This window comes from Oncorhynchus clarkii, unplaced genomic scaffold (assembly GCF_045791955.1).
Source record: "Oncorhynchus clarkii lewisi isolate Uvic-CL-2024 unplaced genomic scaffold, UVic_Ocla_1.0 unplaced_contig_8895_pilon_pilon, whole genome shotgun sequence".
NCBI classification, from domain to species: Eukaryota; Metazoa; Chordata; class Actinopteri; order Salmoniformes; family Salmonidae; genus Oncorhynchus; species Oncorhynchus clarkii.
This window is the reverse complement of record NW_027260951.1, coordinates 40001-58516: the sequence shown is the minus strand read 5'-3', so window position 1 is coordinate 58516 and position 18516 is coordinate 40001. Positions and strand designations below refer to the sequence as shown.

Below are 18516 nucleotides of genomic sequence, written 5' to 3'. Positions count from 1 at the left end.
CAGTCTGGAGACAGACAGGCATGATCCCACACACTCATCAATCTGGAGACAGACACAGGCATTATCCCACACACTCATCAGTCTGGAGACAGACACAGGCATGATCCCACACACTCATCAGTCTGGAGACAGACAGGCATTATCCCACACACTCATCAGTCTGGAGACAGACACAGGCATGATCCCACACACTCATCAGTCTGGAGACAGACAGGCATGATCCCACACACTCATCAGTCTGGAGACAGACACAGGCATGATCCCACACACTCATCAGTCTGGAGACAGACAGGCATGATCCCACACACTCATCAGTCTGGAGACAGACACAGGCATGATCCCACACACTCATCAGTCTGGAGACAGACAGGCATGATCCCACACACTCATCAGTCTGGAGACAGACACAGGCATGATCCCACACACTCATCAGTCTGGAGACAGACAGGCATTATCCCACACACTCATCAGTCTGGAGACAGACACAGACATGATCCCACACACTCATCAGTCTGGAGACAGACACAGTATATATACAAAAGTATGTGGACATGTATAAAATCAAGCACACAACCATGCAATCTCCATAGACAAACATTGGCAGTAGAATGGCCTTACTGAAGAGCTCAGTGACTTTCAACGTGGCACCGTCATAGGATGCTACCTTTCCAACAAGTCAGTTCGTCAAATTTCTGCCCTGCTAGAGCTGCCCAGGTCAACTGTAAGTGCTGTTATTGTGAAGTGGAAACGTCTAGGAGCAACAACAGCTCAGCCGCGAATTAGTAGACCACATAAGCTCACAGAACGGGACCGCCGAGCGCTGAAGCGCTTAGCGTGTAAAAATCATCTGTCCTCGGTTGCAACACTCACTACTGAGTTCCAACACAAGAACTGTTCGTCGGGAGCTTCATGAAATGGGTTTCCATGGCCGAGCAGCCGCACACAAGCCTAAGATCACCATGCACAATGCCAAGTGTTGGCTGGAGTGGTGTAAAGCTCGCCGCCACTGGACTCTGGAGCAATGGAAACATGTTCTCTGGACTGATGAATCAAGCTTCACCAGCTGGCAGTCTGACGGACAAATCTGGGTGTGGTGGCTGCCAGGAGAACGCTACCTGCCACAATGCATAGTGCCAACTGTAAAGTTTACTGGAGGAGAAATAATGGTCTGGGATTGTTTTTCATGGTTCGGGCTACGCCCCTTCCAGTGAAAGAACAGCATACAATGACATTCTAGACGATTCTGTGCTTCCAACGTTGTGGAGAAGGCCCTTTCCTGTTTCAGAATGACAATGCCCCCATTCACAAAGCGAGGTCCATAAAGAAATGGTTTGTCGAGATCGGTGTGGAAGAACTTGACTGGCCTGCACAGAGCCCTGACCGTAACCCCATTGAACACCTTTGGGATGAATTGGAATGCCGACTGCGAGCCAGGCCTAACCGCCCAACACCAGTGCCCGACCTCACTAATGCTCTTGTGGCTGAATGAAGGCAAGTCTCAGCAGCAATGTTCCAACATCTAGTGGAAAGCCTTCCCAGAAGAGTGGAGACTGTTACAGCAGCAAAGGGGGACCAACTCCATATTAATGCCCATTATTTTGGAATGAGATGTTCAACAAGCAGGTGTCCACATACTTTTGGTCATGTAGGATAGATGGATAGATAGATAGAGAGACAGACAGTCATTATAACTGGTTTTGGACTCTGTGTCTGGTGTGATCTGGTGTGTGTGCTTTCTGTATACTGTGTGTGTGTGTATAGTGTGTGTATAGTGTGTGTGTGTGTGTACAGTGTGTGTTTCAGGACCTGTTCCAGTAGCTGTCTGAGCCGGTGTAGCTGTGACTCCAGTTGTTTGTTATGGTCCTCCAGGATCTGCATGCGAGCCTCCAGCCGTCCTTTGTGCTGCCTCAGCAGTTTGGCCTCAGCGATCAGCTCGGCGTCCCGTGGGCTCTGGGGCGAAGCGGGCAGCATCTCCGGGGGCGAGGGGAGTGGGGACAGACCCTTGTGGTCGTGGGCCTTCTTCAACTTGTCATACTCCGCCTGTAGCTTCCTGAGAGGGAGCGGACAGAGGTTAAGAGCGTTGGGCCAGCAACCGAAAGGTCACTGGTTCGAATCCCCGAGCCGACTAGGTGAAAAATCTGTTGATTTGCCCTTGAGCAAGGCACTTGACTGACATGTACACAATGGGACTCAGCTCTAGCCTGAAATCCAGAACATGTTTCCCAACATTCCACTCCGTGATATGCCAAGGAGTTGAATATTAACTCAAACACAGTGGTACCCAGGCTAACTCAGCTCAGTCTAGTCAATTAATCCCTCAATCAAATGATTTTGTATCTGTTTTACAACAACATCAGTCACACAGTGCTTTACAGTAACCTGGCCTAGATCCAAAAACCTCACTATCAACTCAGCTTCCACTAGTTACCACAGCCACAAAGTCAGAATTGGCTATAAAATCGTCAAATTTCATGACAACAAAAATGACCTTTTAGGTTTTAATTTAAGGTTAGGCATAAGGTTAGCAGTGTGGTTAGGGTTGAGGTTAGGTTTAAAATGATATATATATTTTTTAAATAGGTGGGGTTTATGACTTTGTGGCTGTGGTAACTAGTGACGACCAATCAACCCACAAGACAACCGTAAACAGACTGTCTGACACAACTGTAGAATCGTCTGGATCCAACATGGACGTTCGATGGAGAAGCTTGTCTATATCAGTTTGTCTGTGTTGGGATCAGTTGGTATGAACGTGTCACACTGTTCCCCTCACCTGTTGTCTGACTCCAGGTCGTTGAGCACCCTCTCCAGCTCCCCCTTCTCCTCACTCTCCATGGAGATGAGGATCTGGGCGGGGCTGCGTGGCTGGCTGAGGGGAGAGCCCTGGTTCAGACTCTGACAGTAGTGCTGAATCAACAGGTGTTCATCATCACTACAGTGATAGAAGGAGGGAGGGAGATGGAGAGGGGGGGGGGGACATACACACAGAGAGAGGTTGCTATTAGCTGACAGTCACACCTAACAGCCTCACAACGGCCAGCCAGTCAACTAACAACATTCATTTTCAGTTCCACAACGACAGAGCGAGAGAGACAGAGTGGAGACAACCAGCTATAAATTGACACATTTACCACAGATTGTTGTTCAGTATTCAATTATATTTGATTCCATTCAATGTTCAATGATCCACTCTGACAAATACATATCCTTTGAGATGTAGACCTGTTGGCTGGGGGGTCGGGTTAATGTTGTGATATCATTAACCTGTTGGCTTGGGGGTTGGGTTAAAGTTGTGATATCATTAACCTGTTGGCTTGGGGGAAGGGTTAAAGTTGTGATATCATTAACCTGTTGGCTTGGGGGTAGGGTTAAAGTTGTGATATCATTAACCTGTTGGCTGGGGGGTTGGGTTAAAGTTGTGATATCATTAACCTGTTGGCTTGGGGGTAGGGTTAAAGTTGTGATATCATTAACCTGTTGGCTGGGGGGTTGGGTTAAAGTTGTGATATCATTAACCTGTTGGCTTGGGGGAAGGGTTAAAGTTGTGATATCATTAACCTGTTGGCTTGGGGGTAGGGTTAAAGTTGTGATATCATTAACCTGTTGGCTGGGGGGTTGGGTTAAAGTTGTGATATCATTAACCTGTTGGCTTGGGGGTAGGGTTAAAGTTGTGATATCATTAACCTGTTGGCTTGGGGGTTGGGTTAAAGTTGTGATATCATTAACCTGTTGGCTGGGGGGTAGGGTTAAAGTTGTGATGTCATTAACCTGTTGGCTTGGGGGTAGGGTTAAAGTTGTGATATCATTAACCTGTTGGCTTGGGGGTAGGGTTAAAGTTATAATTAACCTGTTGGCTTGGGGGTAGGGTTAAAGTTATAATTAACCTGTTGGCTTGGGGGTAGGGTTAAAGTTGTGATATCATTAACCTGTTGGCTTGGGGGTTGGGTTAAAGTTATAATTAACCTGTTGGCTTGGGGGTAGGGTTAAAGTTATAATTAACCTGTTGGCTTGGGGGTAGGGTTAAAGTTGTGATGTCATTAACCTGTTGGCTTGGGGGTAGGGTTAAAGTTATAATTAACCTGTTGGCTTGGGGGTAGGGTTAAAGTTGTGATATCATTCTGGCTGTTGGCTTGGGGGTTGGGTTAAAGTTGTGATATCATTAACCTGTTGGCTTGGGGGTTGGGCTAAAGTTGTGATGTCATTAACCTGTTGGCTTGGGGGTAGGGTTAAAGTTGTGATATCATTAACCTGTTGGCTTGGGGGTCGGGTTAACGTTATAATTAACCTGTTGGCTTGGGGGTAGGGTTAAAGTTGTGATATCATTAACCTGTTGGCTTGTGGGTAGGGTTAAAGTTGTGATATCATTAACCTGATGGCTTGGGGGTTGGGCTAAAGTTGTGATGTCATTAACCTGTTGGCTTGGGGGTAGGGTTAAAGTTGTGATATCATTAACCTGTTGGCTTGGGGGTCGGGTTAACGTTATAATTAACCTGTTGGCTTGGGGGTTGGGCTAAAGTTGTGATATCATTAACCTGTTGGCTTGGGGGTAGGGTTAACGTTATAATTAACCTGTTGGCTTGGGGGTAGGGTTAAAGTTGTGATATCATTAACCTGTTGGCTTGTGGGTAGGGTTAAAGTTGTGATATCATTAACCTGTTGGCTTGGGGGTTGGGCTAAAGTTGTGATGTCATTAACCTGTTGGCTTGGGGGTTGGGTTAAAGTTGTGATATCATTAACCTGTTGGCTTGGGGGTAGGGTTAAAGTTATAATTAACCTGTTGGCTTGGGGGTAGGGTTAACGTTGTGATATCATTAACCTGTTGGCTTGGGGGTTGGGTTAAAGTTGTGATATCATTAACCTGTTGGCTTGGGGGTCGGGTTAAAGTTATAATTAACCTGTTGGCTTGGGGGTAGGGTTAAAGTTGTGATATCATTAACCTGTTGGCTTGGGGGAAGGGTTAACGTTGTGATATCATTAACCTGTTGGCTTGGGGGTTGGGCTAAAGTTGTGATGTCATTAACCTGTTGGCTTGGGGGTAGGGTTAAAGTTGTGATATCATTAACCTGTTGGCTTGGGGGTTGGGCTAAAGTTGTGATATCATTAACCTGTTGGCTTGGGGGTAGGGTTCAAGTTGTGATATCATTAACCTGTTGGCTTGGGGGTCGGGTTAAAGTTATAATTAACCTGTTGGCCTGGGGGTAGGGTTAAAGTTGTGATATCATTAACCTGTTGGCTTGGGGGAAGGGTTAGAGTTGTGATATCATTAACCTGTTGGCTTGGGGGTAGGGCTAAAGTTGTGATATCATTAACCTGTTGGCTTGGGGGTTGGGTTAAAGTTGTGATATCATTAACCTGTTGGCTTGGGGGTAGGGTTAAAGTTATAATTAACCTGTTGGCTTGGGGGTAGGGTTAACGTTGTGATATCATTAACCTGTTGGCTTGGGGGTTGGGTTAACGTTGTGATATCATTAACCTGTTGGCTTGGGGGTAGGGTTAACGTTGTGATATCATTAACCTGTTGGCTTGGATGTAGGGTTAAAGTTGTGATATCATTAACCTGTTGGCTTGGGGATAGGGTTAAAGTTGTGATATCATTAACCTGTTGGCTTGGGGGTAGGGTTAAAGTTGTGATATCATTAACCTGTTGGCTTGGGGGTAGGGTTAAGGGGTAGGGTTAACGTTGTGATATCATTAACCTGTTGGCTTGGGTGTAGGGTTAAAGTTGTGATATCATTAACCTGTTGGCTTGGGGGTAGAGTTAAAGTTGTGATATCATTAACCTGTTGGCTTGGGGGTAGGGTTAAAGTTATAATTAACCTGTTGGCTTGGGGGTAGGGTTAAAGTTGTGATATCATTAACCTGTTGGCTTGGGGGTAGTTTTAATGTTGTGATATCATTAACCTGTTGGCTTGGGGGTCGGGTTAAAGTTGTGATATCATTAACCTGTTGGCTTGGGGGTAGGGTTAAAGTTGTGATATCATTAACCTGTTGGCTTGGGGGTCGTGTTAACGTTGTGACATCATTAACCTGTTGGCTTGGGGGTAGGGTTAAAGTTGTGATGTCATTAATCTGTTGGCTTGGGGGTAGGGTTAAAGTTGTGATATCATTCTGGCTGTTGATTTGGGGGTAGGGTTAAAGTTGTGATATCATTAACCTGTTGGCTTGGGGGTAGGGTTAAAGTTGTGATATCATTAACCTGTTGGCTTGGGGGTTGGGTTAAAGTTGTGATATCATTAACCTGTTGGCTTGGGGGTTGGGTTAAAGTTGTGATATCATTAACCTGTTGGCTTGGGGGTTGGGTTAAAGTTGTGATATCATTAACCTGTTGGCTTGGGGGTTGGGTTAAAGTTGTGATATCATTAACCTGTTGGCTTGGGGGTAGAGTTAAAGTTGTGATATCATTAACCTGTTGGCTTGGGGGTAGGGTTAAAGTTGTGATATCATTAACCTGTTGGCTTGGGGGTAGGGCTAAAGTTGTGATATCATTAACCAGTTGGCTTGGGGGTAGGGTTAAAGTTATAATTAACCTGTTGGCTTGGGGGTAGGGTTAACGTTGTGATATCATTAACCTGTTGGCTTGGGTGTAGGGTTAAAGTTGTGATATCATTAACCTGTTGGCTTGGGGGTAGGGTTAAAGTTATAATTAACCTGTTGGCTTGGGGGTAGGGTTAACGTTGTGATATCATTAACCTGTCGGCTTGGGTGTAGGGTTAAAGTTGTGATATCATTAACCTGTTGGCTTGGGGGTTGGGTTAAAGTTGTGATATCATTAACCTGTTGGCTTGGGGGTAGTTTTAATGTTGTGATATCATTAACTTGTTGGCTTGGGGGTCGGGTTAAAGTTGTGATATCATTAACCTGTTGGCTTGGGGGTAGGGTTAAAGTTGTGATATCATTAACCTGTTGGCTTGGGGGTCGTGTTAACGTTGTGATATCATTAACCTGTTGGCTTGGGGGTAGGGTTAAAGTTGTGATATCATTAATCTGTTGGCTTGGGGGTAGGGTTAAAGTTGTGATATCATTCTGGCTGTTGGCTTGGGGGTAGGGTTAAAGTTGTGATATCATTAACCTGTTGGCTTGGGGGTAGGGTTAAAGTTGTGATATCATTAACCTGTTGGCTTGGGGGTTGGGTTAAAGTTGTGATATCATTAACCTGTTGGCTTGGGGGTTGGGTTAAAGTTGTGATATCATTAACCTGTTGGCTTGGGGGTTGGGTTAAAGTTGTGATATCATTAACCTGTTGGCTTGGGGGTAGAGTTAAAGTTGTGATATCATTAACCTGTTGGCTTGGGGGTAGGGTTAAAGTTGTGATATCATTAACCTGTTGGCTTGGGGGTAGGGCTAAAGTTGTGATATCATTAACCTGTTGGCTTGGGGGTAGGGTTAAAGTTATAATTAACCTGTTGGCTTGGGGGTAGGGTTAACGTTGTGATATCATTAACCTGTTGGCTTGGGTGTAGGGTTAAAGTTGTGATATCATTAACCTGTTGGCTTGGGGGTAGGGTTAAAGTTATAATTAACCTGTTGGCTTGGGGGTAGGGTTAACGTTGTGATATCATTAACCTGTTGGCTTGGGGGTCGGGTTAAAGTTGTGATATCATTAACCTGTTGGCTTGGGGGTAGGGTTAAAGTTGTGATATCATTAACCTGTTGGCTTGGGGGTTGGGTTAAAGTTGTGATATCATTCTGGCTGTTGGCTTGGGGGTAGGGTTAAAGTTGTGATATCATTAACCTGTTGGCTTGGGGGTTGGGTTAAAGTTGTGATATCATTAACCTGTTGGCTTGGGGGTAGGGTTAAAGTTGTGATATCATTCTGGCTGTACTGTTGATGAAAATGGAGACTCTCTGTATCTCTCTCTCTCTGTATCTCTCTCTCTCTGTCTCCCTCTGTATCTCTCTATCTCTGTATCTGTCTCTCTCTGTATCTATCTCTCTCTATATCCCTCTGTATCTATCTCTCTCTGTCTCCCTCTGTATCTATCTCTCTCTGTATCTCTCCCTCTGTATCCGTCTCTTTCTGTCTCTCTCTCTGTATCTCTGTCTCTCTCTCTCTCTGTCTCTCTCTGTGTGTCTCTCTGTCTCTCTCTGTCAGACTCTCTCTGTGTGTCTGTCTGTGAAACGTTGTAATAATAGCAGGTATCCCACTTATCAGTCGCTCAAACATTAAGCCTCTAACACTTGTTCTGCGCTCTGAGAAAGGACTTATATATATGTTAAGAGAGCTGTCTTGTGCATAGACAGGGATTGGAGGAGATTTAGGAAAGTAGCCAATGATAGAAGAACATCCACAGATGATTCTCTATAGTTCACTGATAAAAGCCTGACAAGACAACATTGTATTTGGATTGTTCCCTATAGATGGTCTGTAGATGGTCTGTAGATGGTCAATAGATGGTCTGTAGATGGTCTATAGAGGGTCAGTAGATGGTCAGTAGATGGTCTATAGATGGTCTGTAGATGGTCTATAGATGGTCAGTAGATGGTCTGTAGATGGTCTATAGATGGTCTGTAGATGGTCTGTAGATGGTCAGTAGATGGTCTGTAGATGGTCTATAGATGGTCTGTAGATGGTCAATAGATGGTCTGTAGATGGTCAGTAGATGGTCTATAGATGGTCAATAGATGGTCTGTAGATGGTCTATAGAGGGTCAGTAGATGGTCAGTAGATGGTCAGTAGATGGTCTGTAGATGGTCTATAGATGGTCTGTAGATGGTCTGTAGATGGTCTATAGATGGTCAGTAGATGTTCAGTAGATGGTCAGTAGATGGTCTGTAGATGGTCTATAGATGGTCTGTAGATGGTCTATAGATGGTCAGTAGATGGTCTGTAGATGGTCAATAGATGGTCTGTAGATGGTCTATAGATGGTCTGTAGATGGTCAATAGATGGTCTATAGATGGGGTATATGGTATGTAGATGGTCTGTAGATGGTCTATAGATGGGCTGTAGATAGTCTATAGATGGTCTATAGATGGTCTGTAGCAATAGATGGTCTATAACTATAAATGGTCTGTAGATGGTCTGTAGATGGTCTATAGAGGGTCTGTAGATGGTCAATAGATGGTCTATAGATGGTCTGTAGATGGTCTGTAGATGGTCTATAGATGGTCAATAGATGGTCTGTAGATGATCTATAGAGGGTCAGTAGATGGTCTGTAGATGGTCTATAGATGGTCTGTAGATGGTCTGTAGATGGTCTATAGATGGTCAGTAGATGGTCAGTAGATGGTCTGTAGATTGTCTGTAGATTGTCTATAGATGGTCAGTAGATGGTCTGTAGATGGTCAATAGATGGTCTGTAGATGGTCTGTAGATGGTCAATAGATGGTCTATAGATGGTCTATAGATGGTCTGTAGATGGTCTATAGATGGTCTATAGATGGTCTGTAGCAATAGATGGTCTATAGATGGTCTATAACTATAGATGGTCTGTAGATGGTCTGGAGATGGTCTGTAGATGGTCCATAGATGGTCTGTAGCAATAGATGGTCTATAGATGGTCTATAACTATAAATGGTCTGTAGATGGTCTATAGAGGGTCTGTAGATGGTCTGTAGATGGTCTATAGATGGTCTGTAGCAATAGATGGTCTATAGATGGTCTATAACTATAAATGGTCTGTAGATGGTCTGTAGATGGTCTAGATGGTCTGTAGATGGTCTATAGATGGTCTGTAGCAATAGATGGTCTATAGATGGTCTGTAGATGGTCTATAACTATAGATGGTCTATAGATGGTCTATAACTATAGATGGTCTATAGATGGTCTATAGAGGGTCTGTAGATGGTCTATAACTATAGATGGTCTATAACTATAGATGGTCTATAGAGGGTCTATAGAGGGTCTGTAGATGGTCTATAACTATAGATGGTCTATAGATGGTCTATAGATGGTCTGTAGATGGTCTATAACTATAGATGGTCTATAACTATAGATGGTCTATAGATGGTCTATAGAGGGTCTGTAGATGGTCTATAACTATAGATGGTCTATAACTATAGATGGTCTATAGATGGTCTATAGAGGGTCTATAGAGGGTCTGTAGATGGTCTATAACTATAGATGGTCTATAACTATAGATGGTCTATAGAGGGTCTATAGAGGGTCTATAGAGGGTCTGTAGATGGTCTATAACTATAGATGGTCTATAGATGGTCTATAGAGAGTCTATAGAGAGTCTATAGAGGGTCTGTAGATGGTCTATAGAGAGTCTATAGAGGGTATGTAGATGGTCTATAACTATAGATGGTCTATAGAGGGTCTATAGAGGGTCTATAGAGGGTCTGTAGATGGTCTATAACTATAGATGGTCTATAGAAGGTCTATAACTATAGATGGTCTATAGATGGTCTATAGATGGTCTATAACTATAGATGGTCTATAGATGGTCTATAGATGGTCTATAACTATAGATGGTCTATAGAAGGTCTATAACTATAGATGGTCTATAACTATAGATGGTCTATAACTATAGATGGTCTATAGAAGGTCCATAACTATAGATGGTCTGTAGATGGTCTATAGATGGTCTATAACTATAGATGGTCTATAGAAGGTCTATAGATGGTCTATAACTATAGATGGTCTATAGATGGTCTATAGATGGTCTATAACTATAGATGGTCTATAGAAGGGTCTATAGATGGTCTATAACTATAGATGGTCTATAACTATAGAAGGTCTATAACTATAGAAGGTCTATAGATGGTCTATAGAAGGTCTATAGATGGTCTATAACTATAGATGGTCTATAGATGGTCTATAGATGGTCTATAGAAGGTCTATATATGGTCTATAGATGGTCTATAGATGGTCTATAACTATAGATGGTCTATAGATAGTCTATAGAGGGTCTGTAGATGGTCTATAACTATAGATGGTCTATAGAAGGTCTATAAATGGTCTATAACTATAGATGGTCTATAGATGGTCTATAGATGGTCTATAGATGGTCTATAACTATAGATGGTCTATAGAAGGTCTATAGATGGTCTATAGATGGTCTATAGAGGGTCTGTAGATGCTCAAACTGCAACTTTGTTGATATTCAACAGCGTGTTCGATGAACAGTTTGTGTGATAGTTAGTTGAGCATGTCAAATCTTCAGCGTGCTCGGTTTAGTGGAGAGTTAAATTAACTTTTAAAAACCATCCGTAGGAGACTCCAAGTGTTCCTCATGACTGCTCTAGACAGAACCCACCTCACAGAGACAACACAGCTTCATACCTAACCCACTGAGCCAATTCACAAAGCAAGCCAATCAACGACAGGATTGAAAGAGGAAGGGGTGGGCTCACATGCTCTCATTGGGTGAGATACTGTCATTCAGATAAGATCCATTACGGTTCTCCATTTCAGCTAACCTGTGGGGGGAGACACATTCATTTCAGTGGTCACATTCCACTCATTTCACTACCATTAGTACAGAATGAGCAGCACTGTCCAGGGCAATTCAGTGGTAGACCCTGGACTCTGGGCTGAATACCATCTCTATTGTTCCAGGACAATTCAGTGGTAGACTCTGGGCTGAATACCATCTCTATTGTTCCAGGACAATTCAGTGGTAGACCCTGGACTCTGGGCTGAATACCATCTCTATTGCTCCAGGGCAATTCAGTGGTAGACTCTGGGCTGAATACCATCTCTATTGTTCCAGGACAATTCAGTGGTAGACCCTGGACTCTGGGCTGAATACCATCTCTATTGCTCCAGGGCAATTCAGTGGTAGACTCTGGGCTGAATACCATCTCTATTGTTCCAGGACAATTCAGTGGTAGACTCTGGGCTGAATACCATCTCTATTGTTCCAGGACAATTCAGTGGTAGACTCTGGGCTGAATACCATCTCTATTGTTCCAGGACAATTCAGTGGTAGACCCTGGACTCTGGGCTGAATACCATCTCTATTGTTCCAGGACAATTCAGTGGTAGACTCTGGGCTGAATACCATCTCTATTGTTCCAGGACAATTCAGTGGTAGACTCTGGGCTGAATACCATCTCTATTGTTCCAGGACAATTCAGTGGTAGACCCTGGGCTGAATACCATCTCTATTGCTCCAGGGCAATTCAGTGGTAGACTCTGGGCTGAATACCATCTCTATTGTTCCAGGACAATTCAGTGGTAGACTCTGGGCTGAATACCATCTCTATTGCTCCAGGGCAATTCAGTGGTAGACCCTGGACTCTGGGCTGAATACCATCTCTATTGTTCCAGGACAATTCAGTGGTAGACTCTGGGCTGAATACCATCTCTATTTCTCCAGGGCAAATCAGTGGTAGACCCTGGACTCTGGGCTGAATACCATCTCTATTGCTCCAGGGCAATTCAGTGGTAGACCCTGGACTCTGGGCTGAATACCATCTCTATTGTTCCAGGGCAATTCAGTGGTAGACCCTGGACTCTGGGCTGAATACCATCTCTATTGTTCCAGGGCAATTCAGTGGTAGACCCTGGGCTGAATACCATCTCTATTGCTCCAGGACAATTCAGTGGTAGACCCTGGACTCTGGGCTGAATACCATCTCTATTGTTCCAGGACAATTCAGTGGTAGACCCTGGACTCTGGGCTGAATACCATCTCTATTGTTCCAGGGCAATTCAGTGGTAGACCCTGGGCTGAATACCATCTCTATTGCTCCAGGACAATTCAGTGGTAGACTCTGGGCTGAATACCATCTCTATTGTTCCAGGACAATTCAGTGGTAGACCCTGGGCTGAATACCATCTCTATTGCTCCAGGGCAATTCAGTGGTAGACTCTGGGCTGAATACCATCTCTATTGCTCCAGGACAATTCAGTGGTAGACCCTGGGCTGAATACCATCTCTATTGTTCCAGGACAATTCAGTGGTAGACCCTGGACTCTGGGATGAATACCATGGTACAAGCCTCAGGTAAACGGTTACAGAGTAAAGATTCACTGTAGTTTAGTAAACAAGGGGGAGAGAAACCTCTACTGAAGGTGGAATCAGCATTACACGATAATGCCTGTTAGTATCTTGTTGAAACTAGGTCTAAAGTTCAACATTCAGTGAGTGAGTCTATACTCTCGGACACAGTAACTCTACAGTCAATCAGTAGCTGAGAGATTAGAGTCTAACTACGTAAATACAGGTGGGTCTTTATCTTACCGGCTGGCGTAATGCTCGATGCGTGAATGTGTGTCGTCATGGGAAAGCTGGGGGGAGGACGCAGGCCTACAGACAGGAGAGAGAGAGAGGAGAGGAGTGGAAGAGAACGAAAGAGAAAGACACAGAGGGAATAAAACCTAAAGATGTCAGCTGTTATGATCCAGACAACACACGCTTCAACAGGTCCACTAGACAGTGTCATGTCAATATGAACCACAGAGCTCTATATAGCCCCTAGCACCCACAGCACAGTGCAGAGACAGGATGAGTTATAACATCATATAGACTACAGTACAGTAACAGGATGAGTTATAACATGATATAGACTACAGTACAGTAACAGGATGAGTTAAAACCTGCTATAGACTACAGGATGAGTTATAACATGACATAGACTACAGTACAGTGACACAGTAACAGGATGAGTTATAACATGATATAGACTACAGTACAGTAACAGGATGAGTTATAACATGATATAGACTACAGTACAGAGACAGGATGAGTTATAACATGATATAGACTACAGTACAGTGACACAGTAACAAGATGAGTTATAACATGATATAGACTACAGTACAGAGACAGGATGAGTTATAACCTGATATAGACTACAGTACAGTAACAGGATGAGTTATAACATGATAGACTACAGTAACAGGATGAGTTATAACATGATATAGACTACAGTACAGTAACAGGATGAGTTATAACATGATATAGACTACAGTAACAGGATGAGTTATAACATGATATAGACTACAGTAACAGGATGAGTTATAACATGATATAGACTACAGTACAGTAACAGGATGAGTTATAACATGATATAGACTACAGTACAGTAACAGGATGAGTTATAACATGATATAGACTACAGGATGAGTTATAACATGATATAGACTACAGTAACAGGATGAGTTATAACATGATATAGACTACAGTAACAGGATGAGTTATAACATGATATAGACTACAGTACAGAGACAGGATGAGTTATAAAATGATATAGACTACAGTACAGTGACACAGTAACAGGATGAGTTATAACATGATATAGACTACAGTACAGTAACAGGATGAGTTATAACATGATATAGACTACAGGATGAGTTATAACATGATATAGACTACAGTAACAGGATGAGTTATAACATGATATAGACTACAGTAACAGGATGAGTTATAACATGATATAGACTACAGTACAGCAACAGGATGAGTTATAACATGATATAGACTACAGTACAGTAACAGGATGAGTTATAACCTGATATAGACTACAGGATGAGTTATAACATGATATAGACTACAGGATGAGTTATAACATGACATAGACTACAGGATGAGTTATAACATGATATAGACTACAGTACAGTAACAGGATGAGTTATAACCTGCTATATACTACAGGATGAGTTATAACATGACATAGACTACAGGATGAGTTATAACATGATATAGACTACAGGATGAGTTATAACATGACATAGACTACAGTACAGTAACAGGATGAGTTATAACATGACATAGACTACAGGATGAGTTATAACATGATATAGACTACAGTAACAGGATGAGTTATAACATGACATAGACTACAGGATGAGTTATAACATGACATAGACTACAGTACTTTGTATGACAGATAACATGTGGATGAGTGTTGTTGTGCTGGTTTAATGGCTGCAGCAGACACAGGAAACATGAACACTGACAGACACTGACAGCCACATAAAATAACTGTAACTAACAGGCAGTACTGTGTGTGTGTGTGTGTGTGTGTGTGTGTGTGTGTGTGTGTGTGTGTGTGTGTGTGTATGTGTGTGTGCGTATGCGTCTGTATTGGTGTGTGACACTGAACAGGGTACTCACGCATGATCTACCGGCCAGAAGTTGATCAGAGTTACGGGACTGAAACACAGGAGAGGTGAGATGAGGACATGAGACGCAGGGCCTCACCTCAAAACACATTAGAACAAACACACACACACAAGACCCCATACTCAACTCTCACAAACACACACACACACGCACGCACACATACACACCCACGCACGCACACACACACACGCACGAGCGTTCACTGACATCAAATAAATCTGAATTTACCAGAGCAAGACAACTAAAGACAACACTCAGTGAACAATTCAGGCCAAGGACAAGTAGACATAATCACAGACACACACACACAGAGATATACACAGGCACACACACACACACACACACACACAGATACACAGGCACACACACAGAGATACACAGGCACACACACACACAGAGAGACACACAGCATCCTGACAAGGTGACAGTGGATGCATTAGTTTGCATGGCTGCTAGCCTGGCAGGCTGAGAATCTCTCTACATTAGTTTGCATGGCTGCTAGCCTGGCAGGCTGAGAATCTCTCTACATTAGTTTGCATGGCTGCTAGCCTGGCAGGCTGAGAATCTCTCTACATTAGTTTGCATGGCTGCTAGCCTGGCAGGCTGAGAATCTCTCTACATTAGTTTGCATGGCTGCTAGCCTGGCAGGCTGAGAATCTCTCTACATTAGTTTGCATGGCTGCTAGCCTGGCAGGCTGAGAATCTCTCTACATTAGTTTGCATGGCTGCTAGCCTGGCAGGCTGAGAATCTCTCTACATTAGTTTGCGTGGCTGCTAGCCTGGCAGGCTGAGAATCTCTCTACATTAGTTTGCATGGCTGCTAGCCTGGCAGGCTGAGAATCTCTCTACATTTTCTGTCTCAACTGATTCTTCAACCCGCCAGTGTGAGCTATCATTTGCGTGTGTGTGCACGCGTGCGTCTATGTGTATGTGCCTGTGTCTGTGTGTGTGCATGCGTATGTCTATGTGTATGTATCTGTGTGTGCATGCGTGTGTGTGTGTGTGTGTGTGTGTGTGTCAGTGATTGTGTGTGTGGTCTAGCAGTGAGGGAAAGGGACTAGATCGCCTAGGCCAGATGTTAGACCTAAACCAGCCCCTGTCCCTTAGGCCAGATGTTAGACCTAAACCAGCCCCTGTCCCTTAGGCCAGATGTTAGACCTAAACCAGCCCCTGTCCTGTCCCTTAGGCCAGATGTTAGACCTAAACCAGCCCCTGTCCTGTCCCTTAGGCCAGATGTTAGACCTAAACCAGCCCCTGTCCTGTCCCTTAGGCCAGATGTTAGACCTAAACCAGCCCCTGTCCTGTCCCTGTGTGTGTGTGTGTGTGTGTCAGGACTCACGTCTCCAGGTTGTCCCCCTCCAGGATGGTCTGCACAGGGAGGTAGCCCATACGGGGGTGCTTAGCGAAGTATCGTTTGGTCCTGAATTTGTTTTTCAGTACCTTGGCAAAGTCCCTCACATCCTCCCCTGACGTAGTCTGAAACACACAGACATAGAACAAAGACCCCTTGTTCACCTAGTCTACAGATCCACAACACACACAGTGACACACCCAAACACACAAACACACATAAACACACACATAGACACACCCACACAATGACACACACACACACACCCACACAATGACACACACCCACACAATGACACACACACACACACTCTGACACACACACACACACCAATACATAGACACACACACACACACCCACACAATGACACACACACACACCCACACAATGACACACACAATGACACACACACACACACACACACACACACACACACACACACACACACACACACACACACAGCCTACTTTCAGCACTGGCAAATGGAAACATAGATGTTGATTCAGGTTTATGTGACTGTTGTGAAGTGGGTTTAACTGTCTGACAACCACATTCAACTGGTAGGAAAGAGACACACTGACTTCATCTTTACAGGTTCATGGACCCAGCAAATACAGGGATTCATTTACCCTCTGTCAGAAATACACCACCACACACACACACACACACACACGTACCCACACACACACACGCATGTACCCACACACACACACGCATGTACCCACACACACACACGCATGTACCCACACACACACACGCATGTACCCACACACACACACACACACACATGTACCCACACACACACACGCATGTACCCACACACACACGTATGTACCCCCCCCCACACACACGCATGTGCCCCCCACACACACACGCATGTACCCACACACACACACGCATGTACCCACACACACACACGCATGTACCCCCCCCACACACACGTATGTACCCCTCCACACACACACGCACACGCATGTACACACACACACACACACACACACATATGTACCCCCACACACACACACATGCATGTACCCCCCCACACACACACGTACCCACACACACACACACACACACGCATGTACCCCTCCACACACACACATATGTACCTACACACACACATGTACCCCCCCACACACACACGTATGTACCCCTCCACACACACACACGCATGTACCCCTCCACACACATACGCATGTACCCCTCCACACACACACGCATATACCCCTCCACACACACACGTATGTACCCCTCCACACACACACGTATGTACCCCTCCACACACACACGCATATACCCCTCCACACACACACGTATGTACCCCTCCACACACACACGTATGTACCCCTCCACACACACACGTATGTACCCCCCCACACACACACGCATGTACCCCCCCACTCACACACGCATGTACCCCCCCACACACACACACACATGTACCCACACACACACACGCATGTACCCCTCCACACACACACGCATGTACCCCTCCACACACACACGTATGTACCCACACACACACACACGCATGTACCCCCCCACACACACACGTATGTACCCCTCCACACACACACGCATGTACCCCCCACACACACACACACACACGTATGTACCCCTCCACACACACACGCATGTACCCCCCCACACACACACATGCACATGCATGTACCCACACACACACACTGTGTATACATACCGGTGTACAGTACTCCACCATGGGGTATTGCATCTTGTGTCCCTTAGCCACACGACCAGAGAAGAAGCAGCTTTGGCAGATGTCATAGTTAAAATGCTTTAAGCTTCGGTACCTGATGAAGAGAGGCAGACAGGGACAGAGGTTACACAGAGAGAGAGGTTACACAGAGAGAGGCAGACAGGGACAGAGGTTACACAGAGAGAGGCAGACGGGAACAGAGGTTACACGGAGAGAGAGGTTACACAGAGAGAGGCAGACAGGGACAGAGGTTACACAGAGAGAGGCAGACAGGGACAGAGGTTACACAGAGAGAGGCAGACAGGGACAGAGGTTACACAGAGAGAGAGGTTACACAGAGAGACAGACAGAGACAGAGGTTACACAGAGAGAGACAGACGGGGACAGAGATTACACAGAGAGAGAGGTTACACAGAGAGAGGCAGACGGGA

The 18516-nt window shown here is 44.7% G+C and overlaps 1 protein-coding gene across 7 annotated transcripts in view; it reads right to left on the bottom strand.

Moving 5' to 3' along the window:
* LOC139402500 (dystrophin-like) overlaps positions 1 to 18516 on the bottom strand; it is a 60738-nt gene that overhangs the window by 3236 nt on the left and 38986 nt on the right. For all 7 annotated transcript variants that reach the window (XM_071146484.1, XM_071146481.1, XM_071146478.1 and 4 more), the window contains 7 exons: positions 18068 to 18179; positions 16357 to 16493; positions 15009 to 15047; positions 13134 to 13199; positions 11299 to 11364; positions 2774 to 2932; positions 1807 to 2050 (listed from right to left, as the gene is read on the bottom strand). In XM_071146484.1, the coding sequence (XP_071002585.1) occupies positions 1807 to 2050; positions 2774 to 2932; positions 11299 to 11364; positions 13134 to 13199; positions 15009 to 15047; positions 16357 to 16493; positions 18068 to 18179 (823 nt within the window). The remainder of the gene's footprint in view (positions 1 to 1806; positions 2051 to 2773; positions 2933 to 11298; positions 11365 to 13133; positions 13200 to 15008; positions 15048 to 16356; positions 16494 to 18067; positions 18180 to 18516) is intronic.